Raw genomic sequence first — 23,890 nt, 5'->3', positions numbered from 1 at the left:
AAAAGAGTGTCTTCAGCTTCTTGTATTGTTCAGATGGGGGATTAAGATATTAACTTTTGATTTGTCAAGTAAGGTATGCATGTAAAATGTCCAAGGTAAACAGGAAAAGAACAGTAAGGCAGTGATTAACATCCCAAATATAATAGGAAAATAAAGAACAATAACAGCATAATTCAATAAAAAGATGCATGAAAAATAAGAAAGAAAACAGTAAAAATGTGAAAACAAATCAAACATTTCAGAAATATTAATAAATGATAAAAATAAATAGCTAATATAGTCAGATAAAAGGCAGGTATTTTGTTAGATTGGAAAAAAACTGGAATCATGTACCTATATCTCAGATATTTTATTATTTTTAGGGTGCTAGAATGAATAGCACACAGGTGTTCAAAATGTGTTTCTTAAAAAGCCTAGCTATTTTTATACAAAATGATTAGCTATTTACAAGTCATTGTAAATTTTGCTACCCACCTCTATATTTGTCAAAAGTTTTAAGTATGGTTTATTTGCCTGTATAATCATACACACCTTAAATCTGTGAGATTCCTCTGTGTGTCAATGAATGTCACTAAGTTCCAAGATGACACCGGGTTTTACAGGTACATGTCCATCTTCAAAATGTTTGCCTCATGAGCTTTCTTTTTCAATACAAAATACCAAAAATTGAAAAGAAAAAAAATACAGTGTTATTTATATGAAACACGCAGATATGTGACACTGTGTGTTCTCTTTGGGCACTTCCCAGACTTAAGATATACACAGCTTGCTAAGCCAACTCAATAATTTGTAGAAGCTTAGCATTAAAAATGTTCCCTATTTGTGATTACCCATTGTACTTGAAAATTGTTCTTGCTAACTTTTCACTTCTGGTGATCCAAGTGAATAGCACTTACCAAGCACCCACAGTATGAAATCTAAGATGTTAAAGGCAGCCTCCAAGGGCAACAAAATGGAAGAAATTCCAGAGATGAATCTACAAGTTAGGTTCTATATAATTGTTAAGTAGACGTGAAACTGATTGGAGGATGAAAGGACAGTTTTGCTTTGGATAAGACTGTAGCAAGAGTTTCTCTTAAGGGTTGTGCTCCCTGAACTACCCCTCTGCAAGAAATTGGACTAATCTGAGACTTCAGAGTGGTAGGGGGTGGGTAAAACTGCTCCCTGATACTAGTCACACCAAGTATATTTGTTTACATCCACAAAGGATTTGAGTATGTTTAAAACATGTAATTACCTCTAAACTGAAAAAAAAAAATGAAAAGATCATGGAAAACTTAAAGAATATCAGTCTAAGCCAGAGATCCCTAGATTTTGCTGTGCATTAGAATCACCTGGGGAGCTTCTAAACCTTCTGATGCCCATGTGGCACCCCTCAGCAATTAAAAGAGATTGTGTAGGGGGTGGGAGGTACAGAGCAGTGATTTTAAACATCCCCAGGTGTTCCTCTGTACAGCCAAGTTTGGGAACCACTGGCCAGGCCTGCCATTCTCAATCTTACAGGGACATTAGCATCACCTGGGAAGCTATTGAAACTACCATTGCCTGTGTTCCTATGAAAGTTACATCGGTCCTGTGAACCAATGAAATCATATTCTCTTAGGCTGGCCACTGGGTGCCTGGTCATTTTAAAGCTCCCCAGATGATAACAATGTGTATCCAGGGGTGAGAACCACTGTACTGGGGGAAAGCTGGTACATAATTACACAGGGGATTGATTTTGTTGTTTATGGGGTCCTTTTATGACTTAGGGCCATAAAATGGGTCCTGAGTTTCCTGGTGGCCAAAGTTAATAGGAAAACAAAATTAGTTGAAATAATTCTTGTCATCCATCATGGAAAAGCTTACCAATTCCTTAGAAGAAGGCTTTTCCTCCTAGGTCTGAAATAAATGTCTTGTTTGAGTCTTCTTACAGGAAACACTGAACGTTAAAGATCATGATTTTATTTATTTATTTTTAAAATTTTTTTGCTGTGAGGCCGAGATCATTTTTTTTACATCTTTATTGGAGTATAATTGCTTTACAATGGTGTGTTAGTTTCTGCTTTATAACAAAGTGAATCAGTTATACATATACATATGTTCCCATATCTCATTCCTCTTGCGTCTCCCTCTCTCCCACCCTCCCTATCCCACCCCTCTAGGTGGTCACAAACCACCTAGCTGAAAGATTATGTTTATAAACACCTGTACAATACATGACATAAGGCAAGTTTCATATTGTGGTTTCTCATAACCATCCCTTAGGGAAAGCCAAGGGCATGACCCCAGTGTGCAGGCAGGTGTAGACTGCCCTGGTGGGGTTGTTGGAGCAGAATCATGGCAACAGGACAGGGAGAGGAAGTAGGACACACTCCTACAGCTCCCAGATGATACAGCCTCACCCAAAGATAAAGTCCAGAACTGTGCTCCTCTAGGGCTGTAGGAAGGGTGTCCTGTGTAATTAGAAATTATAATTTTCTATTAGAAAAATTTTAAAAAGATTACCCTCCCTCCTATAATATAAACTGTACAGAACTTAACAAAGACCTGGCTAGCGAGGATAAAGACGCAAGGACTCCTATACTATATAAGCCACAGGCACGGTGAAGAGCATATTAGAATAGGGGTGTGTGCCTGTGTGTGTGGTGTTTGTAAATCTTCATGAAAAGAAAAATATTCTAGACCTGAAAAGGTTGAAAAACTTTGGTCTGGACAGAATGTACAGAGAACTGTCTTTTGAACTGTGCCTCCCTAAAGATGATTTTTTTCTCTATTGGGCTTTTGTGGCATCTAAGTACTGTGGACTTAATGGCTCAAGATAGGTGGGGAAGGCTTCTGAGTACGGGGTTGACTCCAAGAGGCTTTGTCTTGAAAGAAAATCCTGAGTATGGCACACATTTAAGCCACAGTAATGTCGTAGGGAGGCAAAGGAGAGCTTAGGTTGGAGGATGAGTGTTTCCCTTCTTTCGAAAACGATCTACATGGGCACAAACAGATACTTAGCAAAGTAGCTGCGGTTTGGATCACGTGAGTTCTGCTTTCTGAAACAACTAACTTGAATGTAAATCCTAAAGGCACCCTGCGAATGCCAAAGAGGGCACTTTGATGTTTTTTCAGAGGCAAATGCATGTTGTTTCTGTTTTCTTTTTGAACCCACAACTGTACTTAACATCTAAATTTAAGGAAAGGCTTCCTGAAAAAGTCGAGTGACGAATTTCTCTCTTATTTAAACTAGTCTCTGGCGTTCCTGTAAATCTGATGGATTAAATGAACTGCTTGCTAGAGAAACAGTAGCTGGGATGTGGGAAGAATTCCTGCCGTGGCTAATAGGACGTCTTAATGGTTTGCATATGCAGAGGATTACCTTAAACTTGAGTCTGAGATTTCACGTTGCGGCTCACAAAAGAGCTGTCTTTTATTCAAAGAATCACGCTGTTTTCGAGTGGGTGGGTGTGTACTCAGAGCGGGCGCTGTGTTGGTTTTGTTCCGTGTAAGGTTGACAAGGCAGTAGCGACTTGCGGCCACACCGGGGCAGCCTCTTCCCGGCTGGCGGCCGGGCCGGGCGGATCGGCGCCGGGGCGCCGACAAAGCACCCAAGTTGAGCTTGCCAACAATTTAAAGGGGTCCAGAAACATCCATCTTCCCCCGTTTAACAATTACGGCGAGCTCAGGGGTCTTGGTGAAAAGACCTCGGGGAAGAGAAATGGACTTTCCTGTGGAAAATGCCTTCAGCGGCCCCAAATGCCCAACCCGCCCGCTCCCCAAAGCGGAGGGAAAGCGGGAGCGGGAGGGGAGGGTGGGTCAGCTCCGAGGGGACCCGCTTCTCGGCTGGGGAGCCCGCGGGGAACCGCAGGGGAGCGAGGGGGTGGGGTGGGCACTGGGGCCGAACTCCACCACCCCCGCGCCCGCGGCCCGCCCCCCAGCCCGGCCTGTGATTGGCTTGGGGGGCGCGTGTGCCCGCCCCGGCGAGGCGGGGAGGATCCCCTCTGAGCGCGGGGCGGGAGGAGGCGGAGGAGGGGGCGGGGAGAGCGGGGGCAGAGAGGGAGCGAGCTTGGGGGCGGGCGAGCCGGGTTCCAGAGATCAGAGAGAAGGCTCGGAGAGGGGCGGAGAGCGGCGGGCGAGCTGGGAGGGAGGGAAAGCCCGGCGGGCGCTGCGCCGCCGCCGCCCGCTGCACGGCGCGCTCTCGGGACCGCCGGCCCGCAAGGCCCCGCAGCCTTCCGGGAGGAAGCGGCGCAGGCAGCGGCCGGGGCGCGCGCGCTCGGGCTCCCTCACCTGCCGGCGCCCGGCGGGACGCGCGCAGGGCCGGACGGCCCCGGAGGAGGAGGGAAGACCTGGCCGCCCGCGCCGCAGCCCAGCAGCCCGGGAGCACGTCTGATCCCGCGCGGGGGGCCGGCTCCATGGCGACCGGGCTTGGGGAGGCGGTCTACGGACTTTCGGAAGACGAGGTGAGCTGCGCCCCCTTCCCGAAGGGACTCCCCGGGAGGTTCCTGTCCGGCGGCGGCAGGGAGTGGGGACTGGGACGACCCCTTGGGTGCGCGTTCCCCGCGCCTGCAGGGGGACCCCAAAGGCGGGAGCGTCCGGGAGCGGGGTCCCGGTGGGGTGCTCGCTTCTTCCGCCCTGAGCCTGCCGCCCCTCCCCCCCGGCCCTGCGCATTGTTTGTAAATAAAGCAGCGCGACGCCCAGCGAGCCTGGGGTTCACTCGCCGCTCCCCGCCTTTGGGTGGAAGGAGGGCGCGTGCGCTTCTCAGCCCGCGTGTTCCTTTCCTCCAAGCCGCGTCTCCTGGGGCTGTGGGGCAACTTTCCGCCTTTCGCCCCTGCAGCCCGGGAGTCCATGACGTGTGTCACGTCTGGGTCGCGGGCTGGAGACCCGCGCCGCGCGGGGGAGCCCGGGGCCGCGGCAAAACCTGGATTGTCTCCCCCTGGAACTTTGTAATGATGGTGTCAGCAAGTGTTCTGATGCGTGTGTGCTTGTTACGGTGGGAGAGAGTGAAACGTTCTGAGCTGTGCGTGTCCGACCCTCTGTCTTGCAGAGTCTAAAGCCAGGAGTGTGGATTTCGGGGTCTTTTTGGTGGGGGGAGGAGATCTAGGATGGGGGCAGGTGCTGCTGGAAACTTGGGGGAAGCTTGCAGCCCTGCCATTTTTTTTTCCCTCTCTGGGATCCAGCACCTCCGGGGTGGGTGGAGAGAGGAAAGCTCAATTGATCCTTTTTATTGATGAAGCGAATTAAGTAAGCCACGCCCCCGAGGCTGTCGTTTCGCCTGGAAAGGGCTTTGTTTTTACCCTCACTCTCTCCTCGAGGGTTCCCACTCCCCACTTTTGAGAAGATCCTGCTACATCACTGCTTAGATCTCTCCCGACCAGCCACGCTCGGGTCTTATTAGTGTGTTGCTCTGCCAAAAGTGGGGTGGGCGGCTGTCGCTGGCGCGGCGTGACGGGCAAGCTGGATGGAGCAGGTAGGAGGGGTTTGCCATCTGGCGGGGCGCGCGTTCAGGTCTGGCTCCCCTTTCGAGAGGTGAATTTACAACCCAAGAGGCATTACTCAGCGGGGAGGTATTTCCTATCCTGGTTGTGCATTTCATGATAAGTTAATGTCTGGAAATTCAAGGATTTCTGGGTTTCTCTTTCTTCCTCTCCTTTCTTTTCTGAGATCCCCTCTTTCTCTGGTGATAGGGGTGGGGTTAATAGACACGACCACGTTATGGCTTCTCTCCCACCCTGGTAGTGTGTGTGTGTGTGTGTGTGTGTGCGCGCTCCGTAAGTGTGTAATGGAATAGTTGTTTTAGGGTGGAGAAGGTGTTGTGGGTATGTTCCCCCCCCTTAATGTTGCTAGGTAAAGCTTGCTGTGGTATTTATTTTATCAAAGAATGATCGCAATGCAAATAATGTGATTGGCGTTTCCGATCATTTTGCCATGCTGGGCTCTTGTAAAATATTTCCCCCCCTTTTGTGCACTTACCTGAGGATGGGTGAAAAGTAGCAGTGTTTCACTTACCCAGGGGGATCTCCTCTCCCTGTTTTCTCTTTGAGGAGCTTACTCTTTCATTCTCTACTTCTCCATTTAATTAGTAGCGGTAGAGGGCAGGCAGTGAGCTTTTAGAAAGGTGGTGAGATACACATTCCCAAACAAAGGGGCGTGAAGACAGCTGCCTTTCATCTTAGGTCTTTTTAAAAAAATGACTCATTATTAAAAATCCCTGGAAAAGAGAATTCTTAAAGAGCGTTTTGGGAAAAGCAGCTGGATAAATGAATCACATGCATGTCGGTGTAGTTTCTGCTTTGTCTGCATTTACAGTTAGTGTCAGAATCGACCCAGAGCACATCTTACCACTTTTGTCTAGGTGAGTTAATACTGATGATCTTAATTGGTGTCTAGGGCAAAAGTGAAGGATGGAATGTAAACAGAATCAGGGTGTGTGAGTGTGTGTGTTTGTGTATGACTGGGTTCACTCCTGTATGTTGCTGGAGGGGAATTTAGGGCTGTATAGGGAATAGCAAGAGGTGATGAGGACATTATATTGATTGATTGAGTGGTGGCCATGTTGGTGATACTATTTAGTTCCACACACTATTCCAAAAGACAGGTCACATCTGTCTTCCCTTTTCAGCTTGTCCTACCAGTGGTGAGGAAAAAAAAAAAAGGCAGGGCTGTTTTGATGACTTCACATTTTTATGGTATTTGCTTTTTATGGGAGGTTTCATGCTGTCAGGTTGCCCTTCGGAAGATCAGGGATTGCCTTCGTGGAATATTAACAAGAAATTGTTGAATTTGAACAGCTTGTTTTGTCTTCCTGAGTTAGCCTGTGTAAGAAAACAAATGGAAGATTTTAACAGGCTCTTAAAGTAGATGCCTGATGAAACAAACAGCAGGGTTGTTTTCCCAAGGCGTTCGCTTCAGCTCATACAGTTGGTGTGCTGTAGATCATCACAAACAAAGATATTTTGATTGCTGTGTGGAAGAGTCACCTTATAAACCTCTTAGCTAAATAGGCATTCGTACCTAGCAGATTTCATGAAAGTTTGTATTTTCATTGAAGGTTGGTGAAAAGCATTATCGTGTGTTTGGCATGCACTTAGTTGTATCCCGTCGCAGAAAGACGCTTTAGCTCTAAGCACTGCTGGTGATGAAGCATTGCGTTAACCCAGAAAATCGCGGGATGCCAAGACAGAGGGCATTGTTCCTAGGTCTGTCCAGCTTGTCAAATGAAAGGGATTAAATGTGGGCTTTGCTTGTGTGAGTGCATGTGCTGTTTATTTTTTATTGTGCCTTTCTGGCTGTGGTTCCTCTGGTGAACTATAGTTCATATTCACCCGGATTCAAATTAAGTCCATTTAGGTAATCAAATTTGAAATTGCTATCAGACGAAGGGCTTTTGGTATTGGAGGGATTAGCAGATTAAGCAAATTTCTGATTCAGGGCCCAGGATCAGATTTGATTTGGAATCAGAACAGTTTGGACTAGTTTCTGCATTTGGCTTAGTTCCTTGGTGGTTTTTTGTTTTTGTTTATTTTTTGGCAAGCTGCAACCCATTTTGGCATAGTTTACTCGTGAATGTTGCTGTTAACCTTCTGAAATCTTTTATTACAGCATCTCAGAAAGGTATCCTTTATTTACAAGATTTTCTGGTGAGTGAAAGTTTGATAACTTTTTCCTTAGATATGGCATTTACATTTTTTGGCGGTTAGAATGAAACAAATGGCATAGAGATGAAGGCCAGGCTGACGTGGGATGATACTTTGACACCCTCCCTCTTTATTTTATGCAAATAAGGATAGTTGGCTAACGTTTCATATGTTTTCTCTACACCTGGCACTGTGTTAAGCCTTTATGCACTTACTGTCTCATTTAATTGTTGTAAGAACCCAGTGAGGTGTGCTATGATTTACAGATGAGTGGAGGCTCAGAGAGGTTAAGTGACCTGCATAAGGACCCAGAGCGAGTTAAGTTGTAGAGTCAGGATTTGAACCCAGTTCTGTTGATTCCACAACCCTAGTTTTTAACATGCTCCCTCTCTTCCAAGTACTTGAAAAGTCTTCATAACTAAGTTATTCAGGATAATGTAGGAGATAAATGTCAGGGATTGTAAACTGATGGCTTCTGGCCACAGTTGACCAGGGACCCTGCTTAGTATTATCTCCATAGTGTTTTAAATCTTGGGAATTTTCATGGAAAATGGTAAAAATCTGACTTCATTGGGGCTACATTCTCACCTGGCAAGTTAATGGGTCTGAGTTGTGGCCCTTGAGATGTGGCAGCTGTGCTACAGTTGCCACGGTCTCTTCTCCTATAGTCTTAGGAGTCTTCTTGCTCATTTGCATATAATTACCCGCTTCATAACAAACATTTAAGGTTAACCTTTGGCATAGATATAGTATTTTCTTTACTCCAAGATGCTGTCAATTTTAAGATGCACCACTGCTTTATCGACCACTAAGAAAAGAAAAGCTGTCAAGCTGTGATAATACTGTTGATTTCATGAAGCATCATTATTTCAGAGATGTTAAAATATGAAAACAAGGATGTGTTAGAATTCATTAATTACTCTAACCGGAAACCTGGGATAACCCTGGGTCATCAGTTTCAAACACCACGCCCCATCAGTCAGTAATTTTTTTTTTTGACTGTGTTGTGTCTTCGTTGCTGTCTGTGGGCTTTCTCTAGTTGTGGTGAGCAGGGGCTACTCTTCTTCGCGCTGTGCGGGCTTCTCATTTCGGTGGCTTCTCTTGTTGCGGAGCACGGACTCTAGGCGTGTGGGCTTCAGGAGTTGTGGCACATGGGCTCAGTAGTTGTGGCTCACACGCTCTAGAGTTCAGGCTCAGTAGTTGTGGCGCACGGGCTTAGTTGCTCTGAGGCATATTCCCAAACCAGGGATCGAACCCCATCTGCGGGTTCTTAACAACTGCGCTACCGGGAAAGTCCAGTCAATAATTTAAAGTCAACTCCACTCAGATTTCTGCTCTTCTGTCTCAGAGAAAAGGGCTAGCATAAGGGAAATGCTCTTAAGTGGACATCAGCAGAGAAGAAACAGGGAACCTAGCTGCTGGGCCACCTGATTAGCCACATGTGAGTAATTGAGAATAGTCGTTAATTTATAGAATGTGGTCCATGTGTGTTTTCTAGAGATTACTTGAGAAACCCTGCAGGCCATCTTTGCAGCTGTGCAAAAAATGGTCACAAGATTGCTTTCAGAAATTACAGTTTGGGTATTGTTTGGATCTGAAGGAGGATGCTGAGAGGCCACTTCTCAGAGGAACATAAGCCTTGTCCCTTCATTCCAGCTCCAAGTGCCTGCCTGAGTCAGGCCTATCCCTGCTGGTCGGGGAGCTCTCTACCCAGGACACGGGCTACCCCAGTTACATGTGTCATTACTGCTAACATTTGAGAAACAGACCCTAAAAGGGCCTAGGTTTTATGGTGACATTTGAAAGCAGTTTTTAAAATCGGCCAATATAATGTACTGGTTTTGTTTTGGTTTGTTTTGCGATACGCGGGCCTCTCACTGCTGTGCCCTCTCCCGTTGCGGAGCGCAGGCTCCGGACGCGCAGGCTCAGCGGCCATGGCTCACGGGCCCAGCCGCTCCGCGGCATGCAGGATTTTCCCGGACCTGGGCACGAACCCGTGTCCCCTGCATCGGCAGGCGGACTCTCAACCACTGCGCCACCAGGGAAGCCCTAATGTATTGTTTTAAATTCTCCTCTCTGTTGGTTTTTCTTTGCTTCAAGGAGTCTATGGAGTTTGCAAGAAATTGACATTCTAATGTATAGTCTGCTGAATTTTATAGTCAGAATGTTTATTTGAATTATGTCCTCACTGGAAAGTAGTTTCCTTAAGGAATACAATTTTTTGGTCAAAGGCATGAGGAGAGTGGCAAATGGGAACCCTCAGATGACTGCAAGTTCTTTTCCATGTGGAATGCAATTTAATTTTAATTTTAAATTTTTATTATATTTCATTTTTTTGGCCTCGCCATGAGGCTTGCGGGATCTTAGTTTCCCAACCAGGGATTGAACCCTTGCCCCCTTCAGTGGAAGTGCAGAGTCCTAACCACTGGACCACCAGGGAAGTCCCCAGAATGCAATTTAAAGGGAAGTGATTGAATGGGGCCTGGGCACCTGTCTCTTCTATGCAGCGAGTGCCCACATCACCAAGGAAACTTCCTTGGAAAGTTGTTTGGGAATTGTGGGAGCATCCATATGCTTGGTATACATTCAGGAGAAATATGAATAATCTCAAGGAAGAAACCCCTGACGTTAAGAATGGTTTTGGAATGTGACATCATCACAGCAGTACTTTAGAATTCCTGCTACATTGCTTCTGCACGCACCCCAAAGGGAAGAAACTGTATGTTCATTGATAATTCATAACCTTTCTGTATTGTGCAGTTATTTATATAATACCATAAAAACACGGTAGTATGTGACTGGTGGAAGAAACAAATTAATTTCTCTGTGATAGATTGAGATCATATTACATTTTAAATTTTGAGTTAAGAAGACGTTGAAACAGGTTTTATTGCTGCTTTTGAATTTTGGGTCCTAGACAAGTAGCAGCAATCAAAAGAGACCCTAACTGGAGTTTTTAAGCATTTTGATGTGGTAGGTCTTTGAGTAAGTGTTTCTGTCCTACTGATAGATTTGGGAATTGGTAATAAACCTGACTACATAGTGATCTTTTGACAGTCCATGTAAAAGACGATTAAAATAATAAACGAGTCATGTGATGAAGGTAAGTATTAAGGTCGTAGGCTTAAGGAAGAGCATGAGAAGTGTGACAGTGTTACTTTCTGTTTTTATATTGTTTCTCTTCCAGGTCACAGTATAAACAAATATATTTCATTTTCCGACTATAGGTGGCAACGTTTGTACTGTGTCTGTTTAATGATGTTACTGTTGGCGTTGCTTGTTGGTGTAATGTAGAAATGGGAGGATAATTTAGAGAGGAGGATAAGGAAACTAGATTTAGAAAACAATATTCTCCTATTAACTAAAAAGTCAGTTCTTTACTGAAAACACTTAAAGTGGTATTTCTCATTGTGGGCAGTATCAGGAATCATCTGTTTTCCAAGTTTTTCAGCGTTCCTCTTATCCAGAACATATTAAAATTTGGGGGAGGGACAGGCATTTGGATTTTGGGGGAAAAGCCCCCATAACATACAAACACGCAGGAAAGGTCCTTTGAGAACCACTGTCACATCCTTTCTTCTTGGGTGCATAGGGACTTCTGAATAATTCTACTTGCATTGTACAGACCGTTTCATGATTGCTGTCATTGACTTTGAGAGAAACTAACAATCTTCGCTACTCCCGGGTATTGAATTGCTGGAGATATTCTTGGTTCCTGAGGCAAGACCGCGGCTCAGGTTCCGGCAGAGAGAAAATCAGTGCTTAGAGATCTGGGACACTTATTTCATGGAAATATAAGGTCTCCTATAGGCATAATGTTTTATTCTGAACCTGTGTGGCCTGAATTAGGCTTTAGGTGAGAAGAGCTGTGTTACATAAGCACGTCCCAGGTAATGAGCTTGAATTTGACGCTTTGGTCGACTTTTTTTCCCTGAGTTCAGAGTCCTGTATTGATTCAAAACTGGCCAAGTTTAATGGTGAGGCTATCAGATTCCCTTGCTGTCATCAAATTCACTGTTTGGTGACTTCTTGGCAGGCAAGCATCCACTGAGAGATTTCGTATTCTTTTTATGCTTCCTATTCACCAGGAAAAAAGGGCCATTCAAAAATGACTTTTCTTTTAGTGTAAAATGCTGCTATGTGAAGTCCATCCTGTGAAGATGCCCCCTGGCGGGGTTTGTAGGGATGGTGGCCCCATGCAGGGGATGAACACACCCAGGGAATAGTCCCATTGCTGGTTAGGGTGGTGGCCCATCACCCGGGACTTGTCAGGGCTTCCCAGATAATGCTGAAGTGAAATTTTGATGGATCACTTGAGTGGCTTAGGTCACCTCTTTGGTCACCTCTGTCTTCCAGATGGAGACAGTGTGTTCCATCTGTGTGACTAGGTCCCTCCAGACTGAGGGAGCAGACCCGGGTGGGGACCCTGTGGAACAGCAACAAGGGCCTGAGCTGTGCCTCTTGTGATTCTTTTTTTTTTTTTTTGTGCCTCTGATTCTTGGTCTTGCCTATGTTAATACAGTTTTCATATTTTAGTTATATTTCCCATTTTCAGCCTTATTCAAGGCCCGGCTCTTCCTGGTCTCCTCAGGCGCAGTTCTGGATCACACTTCGTGTCTTTCAGAGCACTTTGTAAAGCTGGACTTGCCCTTGTGGGTTGTCATAGTAGTGAGGCAGCTGCAGCGAGAAAGATGGACAGACAGTTCACTCCCACCTGGCTGGAGGTCACATGGAGCTGCCCCAGTTGAGCATCTGTTTTAATGTTTTAAACTTCAAAGTTAAACCAGGTTTTTGGCGATCTGTGTGACTTAAAGTTTTTAATGTACATATTGGCCACCGTGTTAGGTGTCACCAATGTGGGGACTCCAGGGAAGACAGGCTTGGGTCCCAGGTAATGGAGCAGACGACGAAGATCCTCTCTACTAACTTTTCCTGTTGTCTAACTGAAGATGTTTGTATCGAAAGGGTTAGTTTTTATTTACATGTATTAAGTTTTGTTTTTTTAGTGCTGGAAGTCACCTTGGTCTGGTTTTCCCAGAAAATGAAAGCAAGGCGATGCTACTTAGAGACTTATTTTGCTTCATAAGCCCTCAATATTAACTATTCATGAGAAAAAGTGGGTGGATGTGTATCCCGCTCAATTAGAAGCTCTACATACTTCCGACTCTCCCAGCTACTTTCAGCTCTTGAAGAATGGGAATCCGTTAAATATCCTGTGCTTTCTTTTCTAAGTCTCCATTTTTTTCCTCTCTCAGTTAATCAGTGGTTTATCTTTGGGTGTCACCAGAGTGCTAACTTCATCTTCATTGGCAATTTGGTAAGGAAAGGGGAAGGAGTGGGGGGTTTAAAAAAAAAAAAGCAAAACCGAGCATCACTTTGCTTCCTTCTATCCTTTCTTCTCATTCCTTTTGTGTTTTGTATACCGTGTGCGATGATTTGGAAGCAGCTGTAATTAACAGTAAGTTGGTTTTTAAACTTGGAACTGGCTGTATTTCCTCCTCGCCTGTTAACTCCTGAGGATAAATGAACGTGGTTCTTGAATTAAGCTGTAACTAGAGTGAGCTGAACTCTGTGGATTTTGAGTTCCAGAGTATGTTTTTGCTGATAACTGAGAAGTTGGTATGGGCTGCGCTGCCTGCCTTTGGCATAGAGGTCTTAACTGTCAGTGCGTGTTACTAGTGAAAGAGAACGTTTTTTTTTTAAATGGAATTTCTTCAGGTTTATTGAGATATACTTGACCTATAACACTGTATAAGCTTAAGGTCTACAACATGATGATTTTTTTAAATGTATTTTTTAACATCTTTATTGGAGTATAATTGCTTTACAATGGTGTGTTAGTTTCTGCTGTATCACAAAGTGAATCAGCTATATGCGTACATATATCCCCATATCCCCTCCCTCTTGCATCTCCCCCCACCCTCCCTATCCCACCCCTCTAGGTGGACACAAAGCACTGAGCTGATCTTCCTGTGTGATGCGGCTGCTTCCCACTAGCTAGCTGTTTTTACATTTGGTAGTGTGTATATGTCCATGCTACTCTCAGTGAAAGAGAACATTTAAGCTGGAACTAAGAGCTTTTCCTCCTTTGCTGGGAGAAGTGAGATGGAGAAGGGTATTTATTGTGCAGCCACAAGGATGGGAGAGGGGGTGGGGAGATATTGAAGAATATTTAATAACATGGAGATGACAGTAATATAATAGTACGTGGGAAAAGTAGGTTACAAAACACTGGGTGTGCTGTTTCTCCAAAACAGTAGAATCCTATTGTGGTTAAAAGTATTTATGCATAGGGCTTCCCTGGTGGCGCAGTGGTTGAGAGTCCGCCTGCCGATGCAGGGGACACGGGTTCCTGCCCTGGTCCGAGAAGATCCCACATACCGCGGAGCAGCTGGGCCCGTGAGCCATGGCCGCTGAGCCTGCACGTCCGGAGCCTGTGCTCCGCAACGGGAGAGGCCACAACAGTGAGAGGCCCGCGAACCACAAAAAAAAAAAAAAAAAAAAAAGGTGTTTATGCATAGGAAAAATGACCAGGAATATAACCCATGATGTTAATGGCAGTTATCTTTAAGCAAAGGAATTACAGGTACTTTTTCTTGTCTTTTTTGCTTGCTTAATGTTTTCTGTATTTCTACAACAAACTTCTTTTTTTTTCTTAACATAAGAATAAGTCTGAAAATGAGGTAGAAAGAAGCCTCCCAAATGCATGTACTTCAGGCTTTGGGTGAAAATTAGAGCACTTGTTCCATCCAGATATTATAGTGTTTGTTCAGTTGAGCACATTTTATCAACGCCCTGGTTTGTGCTTTGTATCTGGGGACATCAAGGTCATTGCATTGCCACTTGTGCCTTTCAGTAGCCTCCCAAGGTGGTAAGTGGAGGGGAGAGGTAAAAGGTTGGTTATTTTTTCAGAAAAAGTGGCTGGTAAATCCGATCTTCTTTTCACCAGCAGCTTGCAAACTAGATGTTTCATTTTCTCCACTGTAGACACGTATGATTTTTCATCCTTCAGGGCACTACAGTTGCATTAAAGTCATTTAAATCTTTAGTAGCGTTCTGACTTTTTCGTGTGTGTACTATGAAAATTGTGACCTGTGATCAAACTCAAATTTGTTTCTCTGTATTTTGTTTTCTTGGGTTTCGAGTGAGAGGTCTTGTCGTTACCTAATTGCAGCATTGAGTAGCGTTTAGATATCAAGGTGATAACTGAATAGCTGTAGTCATAGGGACACGTAACAGAGTGGCTGGAAGCTCTTCTTTGTTTTGCCTTCAAGCTAAGTAACGTCCCTCGAGTAACGTCCCTCAAGTGTCACTGTTTCCCAGGGTATGTTTCATGGTTGTTCCTTCCTGAACGGAAGGACAGAGTTGGCAAATACTATGTTACATCTAACCTGGGACATCGCTCTATCCCCCTTCCATCAGCCTTTTAGTGGGTCTGAAATAGGGATGCGTCTTACAGTTGATAAGTGTGTTTAATGTGGTGGTAGGTTCCTTGCACACTTATCTCCTCCGTATCCCCCATCCTCCCCAAAGTTACAGCTTACATGTGATGGTATCTTAGAATTGTGGCACTTGAGTTGGCCAATCTCAACTTGTGTGTTATGGTAGATCCTTGATAGTTGTTATGGCGACTCCAGCCTCCTCTCTCTTGTTCAGTTATGATGTGTCTATTAAGAAGTACCCACCTGGACCGTAGGACAAGGGCCAGCTCAATGATATCATTGAGGAATCAAGTTTGTTTTTCACGACTCCGCTATCTACAGCCTGGCCCTGTTCAGAGGCCTTATTGGTCTGAGGGTGGCTGCCAGTGGCACTTAGAGCTTTGTTCTCTTTTCCTCCTTGCAGAGGAAAGATAATCGCTTCCCGTGGCTTTCCGCTTAAGGTAAATGAAATTTCATTCCCATGATCACCCAGGAAATCTCTCGTTGTGTCTCACTGGCCCACAGAAGCTTCGCTCTGCTCATCCCTCAACCAGCCAGTGGGAAAGAGGGGGTGGAATTACCTTTATTGCCTTACTGTTTCAGCCCATAGTGCACCTGTTGGATAATTCACCCACCTTCAGAAATGTCCATGACTTCATGAAATCACATGCTCCCTTTCCCCAGGGAGGCAACCCAAATATTCATTTAAGTATTGCAGGGATCTCTGGGTGATACACTGTCACTTCTCTTCCACCTGAAAGAAGGTTTTTTTTTTGGTCTAGTGACTATGGCTTAATTGGTTATGTTCCCCCCAAACCATCCAGCCTCCAGTGGTGAAGAAGGAACAGGTTATTACAATAAACCTCCCATTTGGAGAGGGAGAAAATAGGGAAGCTCAGGGTATGGTTGCTGGCGGAACAGGAGTAATGAACTGTTGCCTTGGTCAGCCAGTCCGGCAGCTTCCGGCTCTGCTGCATTGTGTCCATTGTGAGGATCCTCCTTGGTCCTTGTCTTCTACAGCCGTGCCTGGATGGATGGGAACTGGCAGAGCGCCTCCTCTTGGGTCCTGCTTGGTGTGAGTTTGGGACTGCAGGGTGGTTTGTCTGGGAGTTGAGCAGCCATAGGCTGGCATCATCTGAGCTGAATACGTGGCAGTGTTGCTCCCATGAAAACTTAGGTTCCGGGTGTTTTTGCTTCCAGTCAATTCCATGGGCTGGTAGTGACAGCCAGTGATCTTATCTAGATGAAGTCGGTGCTTCTGGGAATTTCTGTGTCTTAGTGACAGGTCTCTATGCCCTACTCATCCCATTGTTTCTGCCTCAGGGTGATTCGAAAAATAGCCTCCGATGAAGAGGCACAAAGTTTGGGTCCAGCAGACAACAGGGCACTTAAACTCACTCTCCCTTTGCTTTACCTACTCAGAATGACCAACTTCTCCAGCCTGGTACTGTGGGACTCACAGGACCCTCCACCTATCCCACCCCCCTTCGGGCATTCCAATTTTATTTATAACGCTACTGTATCACAAAATCTGTGATAGTTAGGGCTCTTGATTGCAAGCAACAGCGACCAATTCTGATGAATTTGAGCAGAAAGGGATTTATTGAAGGCATTTTGCATAGCACAGAAGTACCTGGAAAGCTGGAAAGCCAAACCTGGGCAGTGGTCAGGAACTAAGGGAGGCTGGACACCCAGAATTGCAGCCAGAGAGCCTGCAGGAAGCATCTGACAAGGGCTCCAGGGCTCTTAGACACTGAATGCCACCTCCGACAATGTTCCCCACCCGTCTCTGGATGCCGTGTGGCAGGGCTCCACCTGCTGTAGCTGCATCAGCTCTCTTATTTCCTACTTGTGTTGCGGGTCCTCACAACCACTCTCAGTCTCCATGATTCGGCAGAAGGACTCACAAGACCCAGAAATGGGTACACTGACAGTTACAGTTTATTACGTGAAAGGGTAACAAAGCAAAATCGGTAAAGTTGGATAAAGATGCCCGGAGTGACATCCGGAGGAAACCAGCCGGGAGCTTCCAAGAGGCCTCCTCCAGAGGTGTCACACAGGATGTGCTTAATTCCTCTATCAGCTACTGTGATCACATACAGGAAACGTTGTCTACCAGGGAATCTCATTAGAGACTCAGTGCCCAAGCTTTTTATTGGGGACTGATTGTGTAAGTGCCCTGTGCCTACCATGTACTAAAATTCCAGGCTCCCAGAAGGAAGGCAGGTGTTTGCACAGTCTGGGCACGCTGAGGCACACTTAGCATTTAGGGGACGTTTATATCAGTGGAGGGAAGCCAGCCAATCTTGCAACTGGGCTTTCTAAGGATAGCAGCCTCAGGCCCGCTACACTGATTCTTTTCTGCCCACTGTCTCTTTGCGTCCCTAGTGGGAAAACTCAGGCAGGAGCCTCTGATTGGCTCACCACAACCATGGGCTTACATCCTTGCTGCTGGGGGAGGGGTGCGACGAGTCTGTTTCTTCCCCTTTTAAACTTTTGGTTCCTGTAGTGGGAGATGGACCCAGCCTCCCACCAGAACTCACGCTGTGGGAATCCCCAAACACAGGAAGTGGCGTCTGATGCTGGGAAGTACAGCATCCCTCTTCCCAGAAGCGACTCCTCCAAGCATGAATCAGGCCCTTCGTGGTGAATGAAGGGTTGCAGCAGTGAGGCTGGGTGGTGTGAACATTTGCCATCCCGGCATCAGGGAGAGGCTGTGATATGTTTTTGCAAATTTCACGTCCCTGAGGGGGGCAAAGTGCCCCCACTGGGTGCCATGGGTGTGCACCTGCTCTTCAAGAACTCTAACAGCAGTTCAGCTGAGATCTGAATGAGGTGTTGACAGCTACTTGAGGTTTGGGGACAGAATATTCCAGACAGTGGGGATAGCAAACACAGAGGCAAAAAGCTTGAGGAACAGAGAGAATTAGCCTGGCTGGAGCATGGGGGGCGGGGGTACTGGCAGGCAGTGGTAGGGGGTGTGGACAGGGGACCGATCCAGAGGGCTGGGTTTTCTCAGCACAGTTGGGGAGCCGTTGGAGGGTTTTAAGCAGAGGAGTAGCAGAATCTGATTTGTGGCTTGAAGCACCTCTGGGAGAAAGGACTGTTGGGGCAAGGACAAGAATGAAAGCAAGGAGACCAGTCCGGAAACTCCAGTACTGGTTGGTCGAGAGGTGGTGGTGGGCTGGGGTCCAAGGAAGGGCACAGGGCAGTGTGGTGACGTGGATGGATTTGGCGTGTATTTTGGAGGAATTGCCTGGCTCTTGATAGACGGATATGGAGTTACCACCCAGGATTATGGTGTGAGCAATTAGGTGGTCAGTTACCGAGAGGAAGATCTCGAGAGGAATAAGATTAAGGGGAGATGGGGAAACCCAAAGGACTGTTTTGATTAGGTTAAGAGATGATGCCAGCGAGCAGGTAGGCGTAAGCATCTGGAGCCCAGTGGAGCTTTCGGGGCAGGGGTGGGGCGTTGGGATCCTCAGCATGTGGTTAGCTTGTGGGGCCTGGGAACTCGGAGAAATGAGGACTAGTGAGAGGAGAGCACAGGCCCTGGGTCTGTCAGCCTTTGGAGGTCTGGGCGAGGAGACGTGGCCTCTAACCACGTGTGGCCTCGGGAAGGCTGCGGGGGTGGGGTGGGGTAGTGGGAGTGGTCAGCAGCATCCGGTGGCAGGAGGACAGTGAGTGTGTGTGGACGTGGCTAGGTGGATGCCCTGGTCATCAGGAGTGGGGGAAGGGATGCCCCAGGCAGGAGAGGAAGGAAATGTAGGCATGCAGAGGCAACTCTTCAAAGGAATTTTGCGGTGAACAGGAGGGAAGAGACGCGGCTGCAGCTAAGCAGGGGCCAGGGTCCTGGAGGATGTTTTCTTTTCTCCAGTTGGGAGATACCAGTGTGTGTGTGGTTGTGGCAGAGAGGGAGAAGGCGATGCAGAAAGTGGATAGGCTCGTGCAGTGAGGTTGGGGTGAAGGCCGAGGGGCCGGCTCTTAGGTGATCACAGCTGTAGAATTTCTGGGCCTACATTTGACATCATCTTGGTGTCGCAGTAAGTGATCCTTCAGTGTCTCAAGCTAAGGAAATAGGACCCAAATTGATTTAACACACCAGTGATGTCCTGCTGCCCAGTGAATGGCAAATAATTGTGTGCCTGGCCGTGTGAACAGAAGTTTCCATTTGCAGTTAAAAAGGCGTGGGAGAGGGCTTCCCTGGTGGCGCAGTGGTTGAGAGTCCGCCTGCCGGTGCAGGGGACATGGGTTCGTGTCCCGGTCCGGGAAGATCCCACCTGCCGCGGAGCGGCTAGGCCCGTGAGCCATGGCCGCTGAGCCTGCGCGTCCGGAGCCTGTGCTCCGCAACGGGAGAGGCCACAGCAGTGAGAGGCCCGCGTACCGCAAAAAAAAAAAAAAAAAAAAAGGTGTGGGAGAATTGAGTCGACATCAAACACAGCTGGTAGCAGACCCACATGGAACCCCAGGGAACCAGCTTGGTGGCAGCTAGTGCCATAGACCGTAGACCTAGTTTTACACTTCTGTAAATGAAATACCAATCAAAGAATTTCAGACAGCACAGAGAGGAGGTTTGAGAATTTTTTAACCTTTTAAACTGAGCATCAAGCTTGAGAAGTACTGTTCGAATGAGTGGTTGAGAACCACAGTTCACTCTCTGGGGTCCTCGGACCTTACTTCTCCATTCGAAGCCCTTTTATAGTCTTATATTTTTGTATATTGTTATTTTGTAACAATCACCTTCAGTCTTGTTAGAAGGAGGCTGGTCTTAATACACAAAAAGAAGATTAAAAAGTACAGGAAGGGGCGGGAGTGACCAATAATGGACAATTTGATGGATGGGATGAGGTGAGTTGGTAACTCCCAAATTTTGTAACATCCTGTCACTCCAGGGAGGAGGGACTTCTCAGCTTCTTTTTTTTTTTTTAATGATTAAAAAAAAATTGCAGTATAGGGAATTCCCTGGCAGTCCAGTGGTTAGGACTCTGCGCTCTCACTGCCGAGGGCCCGGGTTCAATCCCTGGTCGGGGAACTAAGATCCCATATTCCACAAGCTGTGCGGTGCGGCCAGGAAAAAAAAAAAAATTGACGTATGGTTAATTTACAATATTGTGTTAGTTTCAAGTGTACAGCAAAGTGATTCAGTTACACATACATAAATAGATACGTGTTTATATGTACATACACTCTTTCAGATTCTTTTGCATTATAGTTATTACAAGATGTTGAGTATAGTTCCTTATGCTATACGGTAGTTCCTTGTTTACCTGTTTCATACCCAGTAGTGTGTATATGTTAATCCCAAACTCCTACTTTATCTCAGTTTCCCAGTCTTGTTGTGGTGATTTTAACACCTGGGCAACAAAGACCTTGCCCTTCTTTGCCAGGTGACCTTAATTCTAGAGTCTGCGAAATGATGGTTTCAGGCAGATGCTCTGGTCTGGGCAGTGACAGTTTCAAGGATTTCTTTGCCCTTTTAAAGAATCTGTGGAAACTAAAAACCAGTGTAAAATTATCAAAGGTGAGTCTGTGCCCTTCTTCTTTGGAATGTGTTTGCCTTTTACGGGGGCCTAGAGAAGCAGGAGACCTTTTAGAATTTTAGGGAAGGAGGATAGTTAAGAAAATTTTAAGTAAGTAATGATACAGACTAGAAACATGGAGGGGTAATCTGTATGGCATGAGCAAATAAGGGTTTTTTTGGACCAGCTGATCTGATGAGATTGTCTAATCTGAGATTCTGTCTTGTGTGGGGCAGCCACGCACGGGGCCTGATGTTGTGATGGGGACTGAGATGGCCAGTGGACAGCCCTTGCTCTGAGGGTCTGACCTGCTTGAGACGGGCATGTAAACAGCAATCACTTGTGGTCAGTGAAGTAGTAGCAATAACTGCAGGACGGTCTGTTGAGTCTGGGCTGTGAAGGTGGGTGGAAAACACTGGTGTCCGGCTTTGAACACTGACATCTGAGCTGAGTTTTAGATTAAAATAAGCCAGTAGTTAAAATTCAGGCACTTTTCATGTGCTAGGTGCTGATGTGTATATCTGACGAAAACTCGTGGAGTCTTCACAACAGCTCTTGGAGGTTGGTACTTTTATCTCCATCTCACAGATGGGAAAACTGAGGCACAGAGAGGTTAGCTAACTTGCTTGGGGGTCACAGAGCTAGTAAGTGGCAGAGCCAGGACTCGAACCAAGGCACTCTGGCTGCATAGCCTGTGGGTGGAACCACCACCCCATGGTGTCTCGGAGCAGTTCTCCAGGGAGTGGGGAGGAAGGACAGCAGAGGCATGGGTGGCCCAAGTCACAGGAGGAAGTGGCTCTGTGTGAATAGCCTTGTGGACCTTGTCAAGGAACTGGAACTTTATCTTCTGAAGCGCTTTGAGAACCCACGTAGATCTGTGCTTTTCTAATGCTCACCACGCAGCACCGGGAGAATGGATGTGAGGTTGGACCACAGTGGGAGGTCCTGCAGCTGGCTGGGCAGAGTTGGTGGTGATGACAGTGGAACCAACCAAGCCGGCGGGGAGGCGGGGTAAATGCAGGAGGTATATAGGAGACGGAAGGCATTGGATGTGGTTACTGATTGATTAGGTGAGAAAAAGGGAGCAGTCTAGAATAAATCCCTGCCACCCAGGTTTGTTTCAGAAGACTATTGGATGAGAGGAAGGGAGAAACCCTTTTTAAAATTAAATATTTACTAAATACCTGGTACAGTGGTTTTAAACTGTGGAGTAAGCCCCCTGCCCCCTGAAACACTTGGCAGTGCCTGGAGACATTTTTGGTTGTTACAACTTAGGAGGTGCTACCGGCATCTAGTGGGTAAGGCCAGGGATGCTGCTAAACATCCTATAAGGCACGGGATGGCTGCCACAATGAAGAACTATCTGGCCCCAAACGCCAATAGTGCCAAGGTGCAGAAGCCCTGCACTAGTATATACCAGTTTTACGTGGTTATCTAATTTAATCCGTTAACCCATCATGTGAGATTATTAAATACTCTTTTCCACGTTTTTCAGGTGACAAAAGCAAGGCTTAGAGAGCATGGGTGGCTTGGCCAAAGCCACAGAGCTAGTTAAGTGCCGGAGTTGGAATTTGAACCCAGGTCTTCTGTCTGTCCCGGTGTAGACGTGCCCTTTTCAGTTCTCCTGCTGTTTTATTCATTGCAGAGCTGCAAAGGAAGAGGCACATTGAATTGTGGGGCTCTTTTCTCTATAGTGCTGGCTCCAGACTGGAGAAGGCAGGAAGGAAGGTGGTTATTTATACGCAGCTCTGCACAGGATCGAATTTTCCAGTCCTGAAGATCTTACAGCAGGGAGTTCACGGAAGTTATCACTGTCTAGATGTCGGCTTTCTCCTGCAAATATGAATATGTACCATCTTTTCCTTTTAAAAATACTACTGTTAAATTAAGGTAAAATAAAATGTGAAAATGATCATTTTAAGCCCTATTTATTCCCTGTGTATATTAACCATTGCAGCTTCTCAGTAATTTAATTACTGAGTATCCCTTGGGGGAGAGATTGGGAGGGTCATTCGGGACTGCCCTGGATTTAGAGATAGCAGAACTGTTAAAAATACCTTGATTTGCCAGAGGTAAGGAGCCCTTTTGAGAATTAGTTTGTTTTAGTGTGGTCTGGAATGACAAGAGGGCTTTTGATGGCTCAAGAGAGAGTGTGGGGTTTAGAATTCTGTCAGCTGCTGTCTGCTTTTAATGGTTATTATCTGGTTCCCAGGCAGCCTTCCTTGGTGGCCCGTGATAGTAGAGGCTTAGGGACAGGGTTTCCACATTTGAACTCTCTGTAATGTCATATTACCGGTATTTTCAAGGTTATGCATTTTAAGATACAGTCTTTCGATGGTGATCTGAATGAGGCTGCCCTGCTGAGATAGGTTTTTGTGGGCATGATTTCTCTGCATAAAACAGTCTTTGTGTTGACCCCAAGTCCCGTTTTGTGTCTGGCCTCCCAGCGGCCTGGTGCTTGGTTGGACTGCTGGGACCACTGGGTGAGCGTGCAGTTTCTGTCCTTTACCTATCAGCTCTTTTGTCCTTAGAGGTGCTGGGACTCCTGCATCCAGGCAGTGCTTCTTCGGGGGAAACCTGTTTGCTGCAGCTTCCAATCTGATGCCGATTCTGCTAGAAATTAGAAGCTTCGGAGGGCAGGAGTTTGGTAAGCAAACAGCAGGGCCTTCAGCTTTATGTTAGGAGAGTCCATGTTTTCATAGAAAATCAGAAAAAAAAATGGAGAAAAGGAGGACTCAGAACTTTACACAGTGTGCTGGTTGCTGGCCTGGATTATACTACATACAACATTGAACTCGAGTGTGGTTTTTTTCTTTTCAAATTCCTCGTGTAGATTTACATGTATAACACGAAAGTAGTAATAGGACATTTTGAGAAAAAAATTGAAGGGGCGATCAATTTAAAGATCGCTTCTAAATTTAACCCAATATTGAAGAAGAATAATAAAAATAACATGTTTTATTCACTATGTTAATGGTACTATTTACTCAGTGCTTACCTGATTGGGCTTAGGTTTTTTTTTTTTTTTTTTTTTTTTTTTTGCGGCATGCGGGACCCTCACTGTTGTGGCCTCTCCTGCTGTGGAGCACAGGCTCCGGACGCGCAGGCTCAGTGGCCATGGCTCACGGGCCCAGCCGCTCCGCGGCATGTGGGGTCTTCCCAGACCTGGGCACGAACCCGTGTCCCCTGCATCGGCAGGCGGACTCTCAACCACTGCGCCACCAGGGAAGCCCTATATAGTGTTTTTTTAAAGGCTGAATAAAGTACACCCCCTTGAGAGAAAGGACATAAATGAGAACTTCACGGGTTGACTTAAATTATTTTTATTATAATGTTTCTTAAAATATAT

At 46.2% G+C, this 23,890-nt stretch overlaps 1 protein-coding gene across 3 annotated transcripts in view; it reads left to right on the top strand.

The window, feature by feature from the left end:
- The first annotated feature begins 4,219 nt into the window (after positions 1 to 4,219).
- NEDD4L (NEDD4 like E3 ubiquitin protein ligase) overlaps positions 4,220 to 23,890 on the top strand; it is a 342,431-nt gene continuing 322,760 nt past the window's right edge. Inside the window, exon 1 of one of the 3 annotated variants that reach the window (XM_029220881.1) lies at positions 4,220 to 4,427. In XM_029220881.1, coding sequence (XP_029076714.1) covers positions 4,380 to 4,427 — 48 coding nt within the window. In that variant the 5' untranslated portion in view covers positions 4,220 to 4,379. Of the gene's footprint in view, positions 4,428 to 6,300; positions 6,320 to 23,146; positions 23,189 to 23,890 lie in introns of those variants that run through there. The other 2 variants (XM_029220925.1, XM_029220917.1) reach the window with 2 other exon arrangements.

The sequence above is a fragment of the Monodon monoceros genome, unplaced genomic scaffold (assembly GCF_005190385.1).
Source record: "Monodon monoceros isolate NGI ecotype Baffin Bay Population unplaced genomic scaffold, NGI_Narwhal_1 Super_Scaffold_1, whole genome shotgun sequence".
NCBI lineage: Eukaryota > Metazoa > Chordata > Mammalia > Artiodactyla > Monodontidae > Monodon > Monodon monoceros.
The sequence above is the reverse complement of the archived record's forward strand: the minus strand, read 5'-3'. Positions and strand labels throughout refer to the sequence as shown.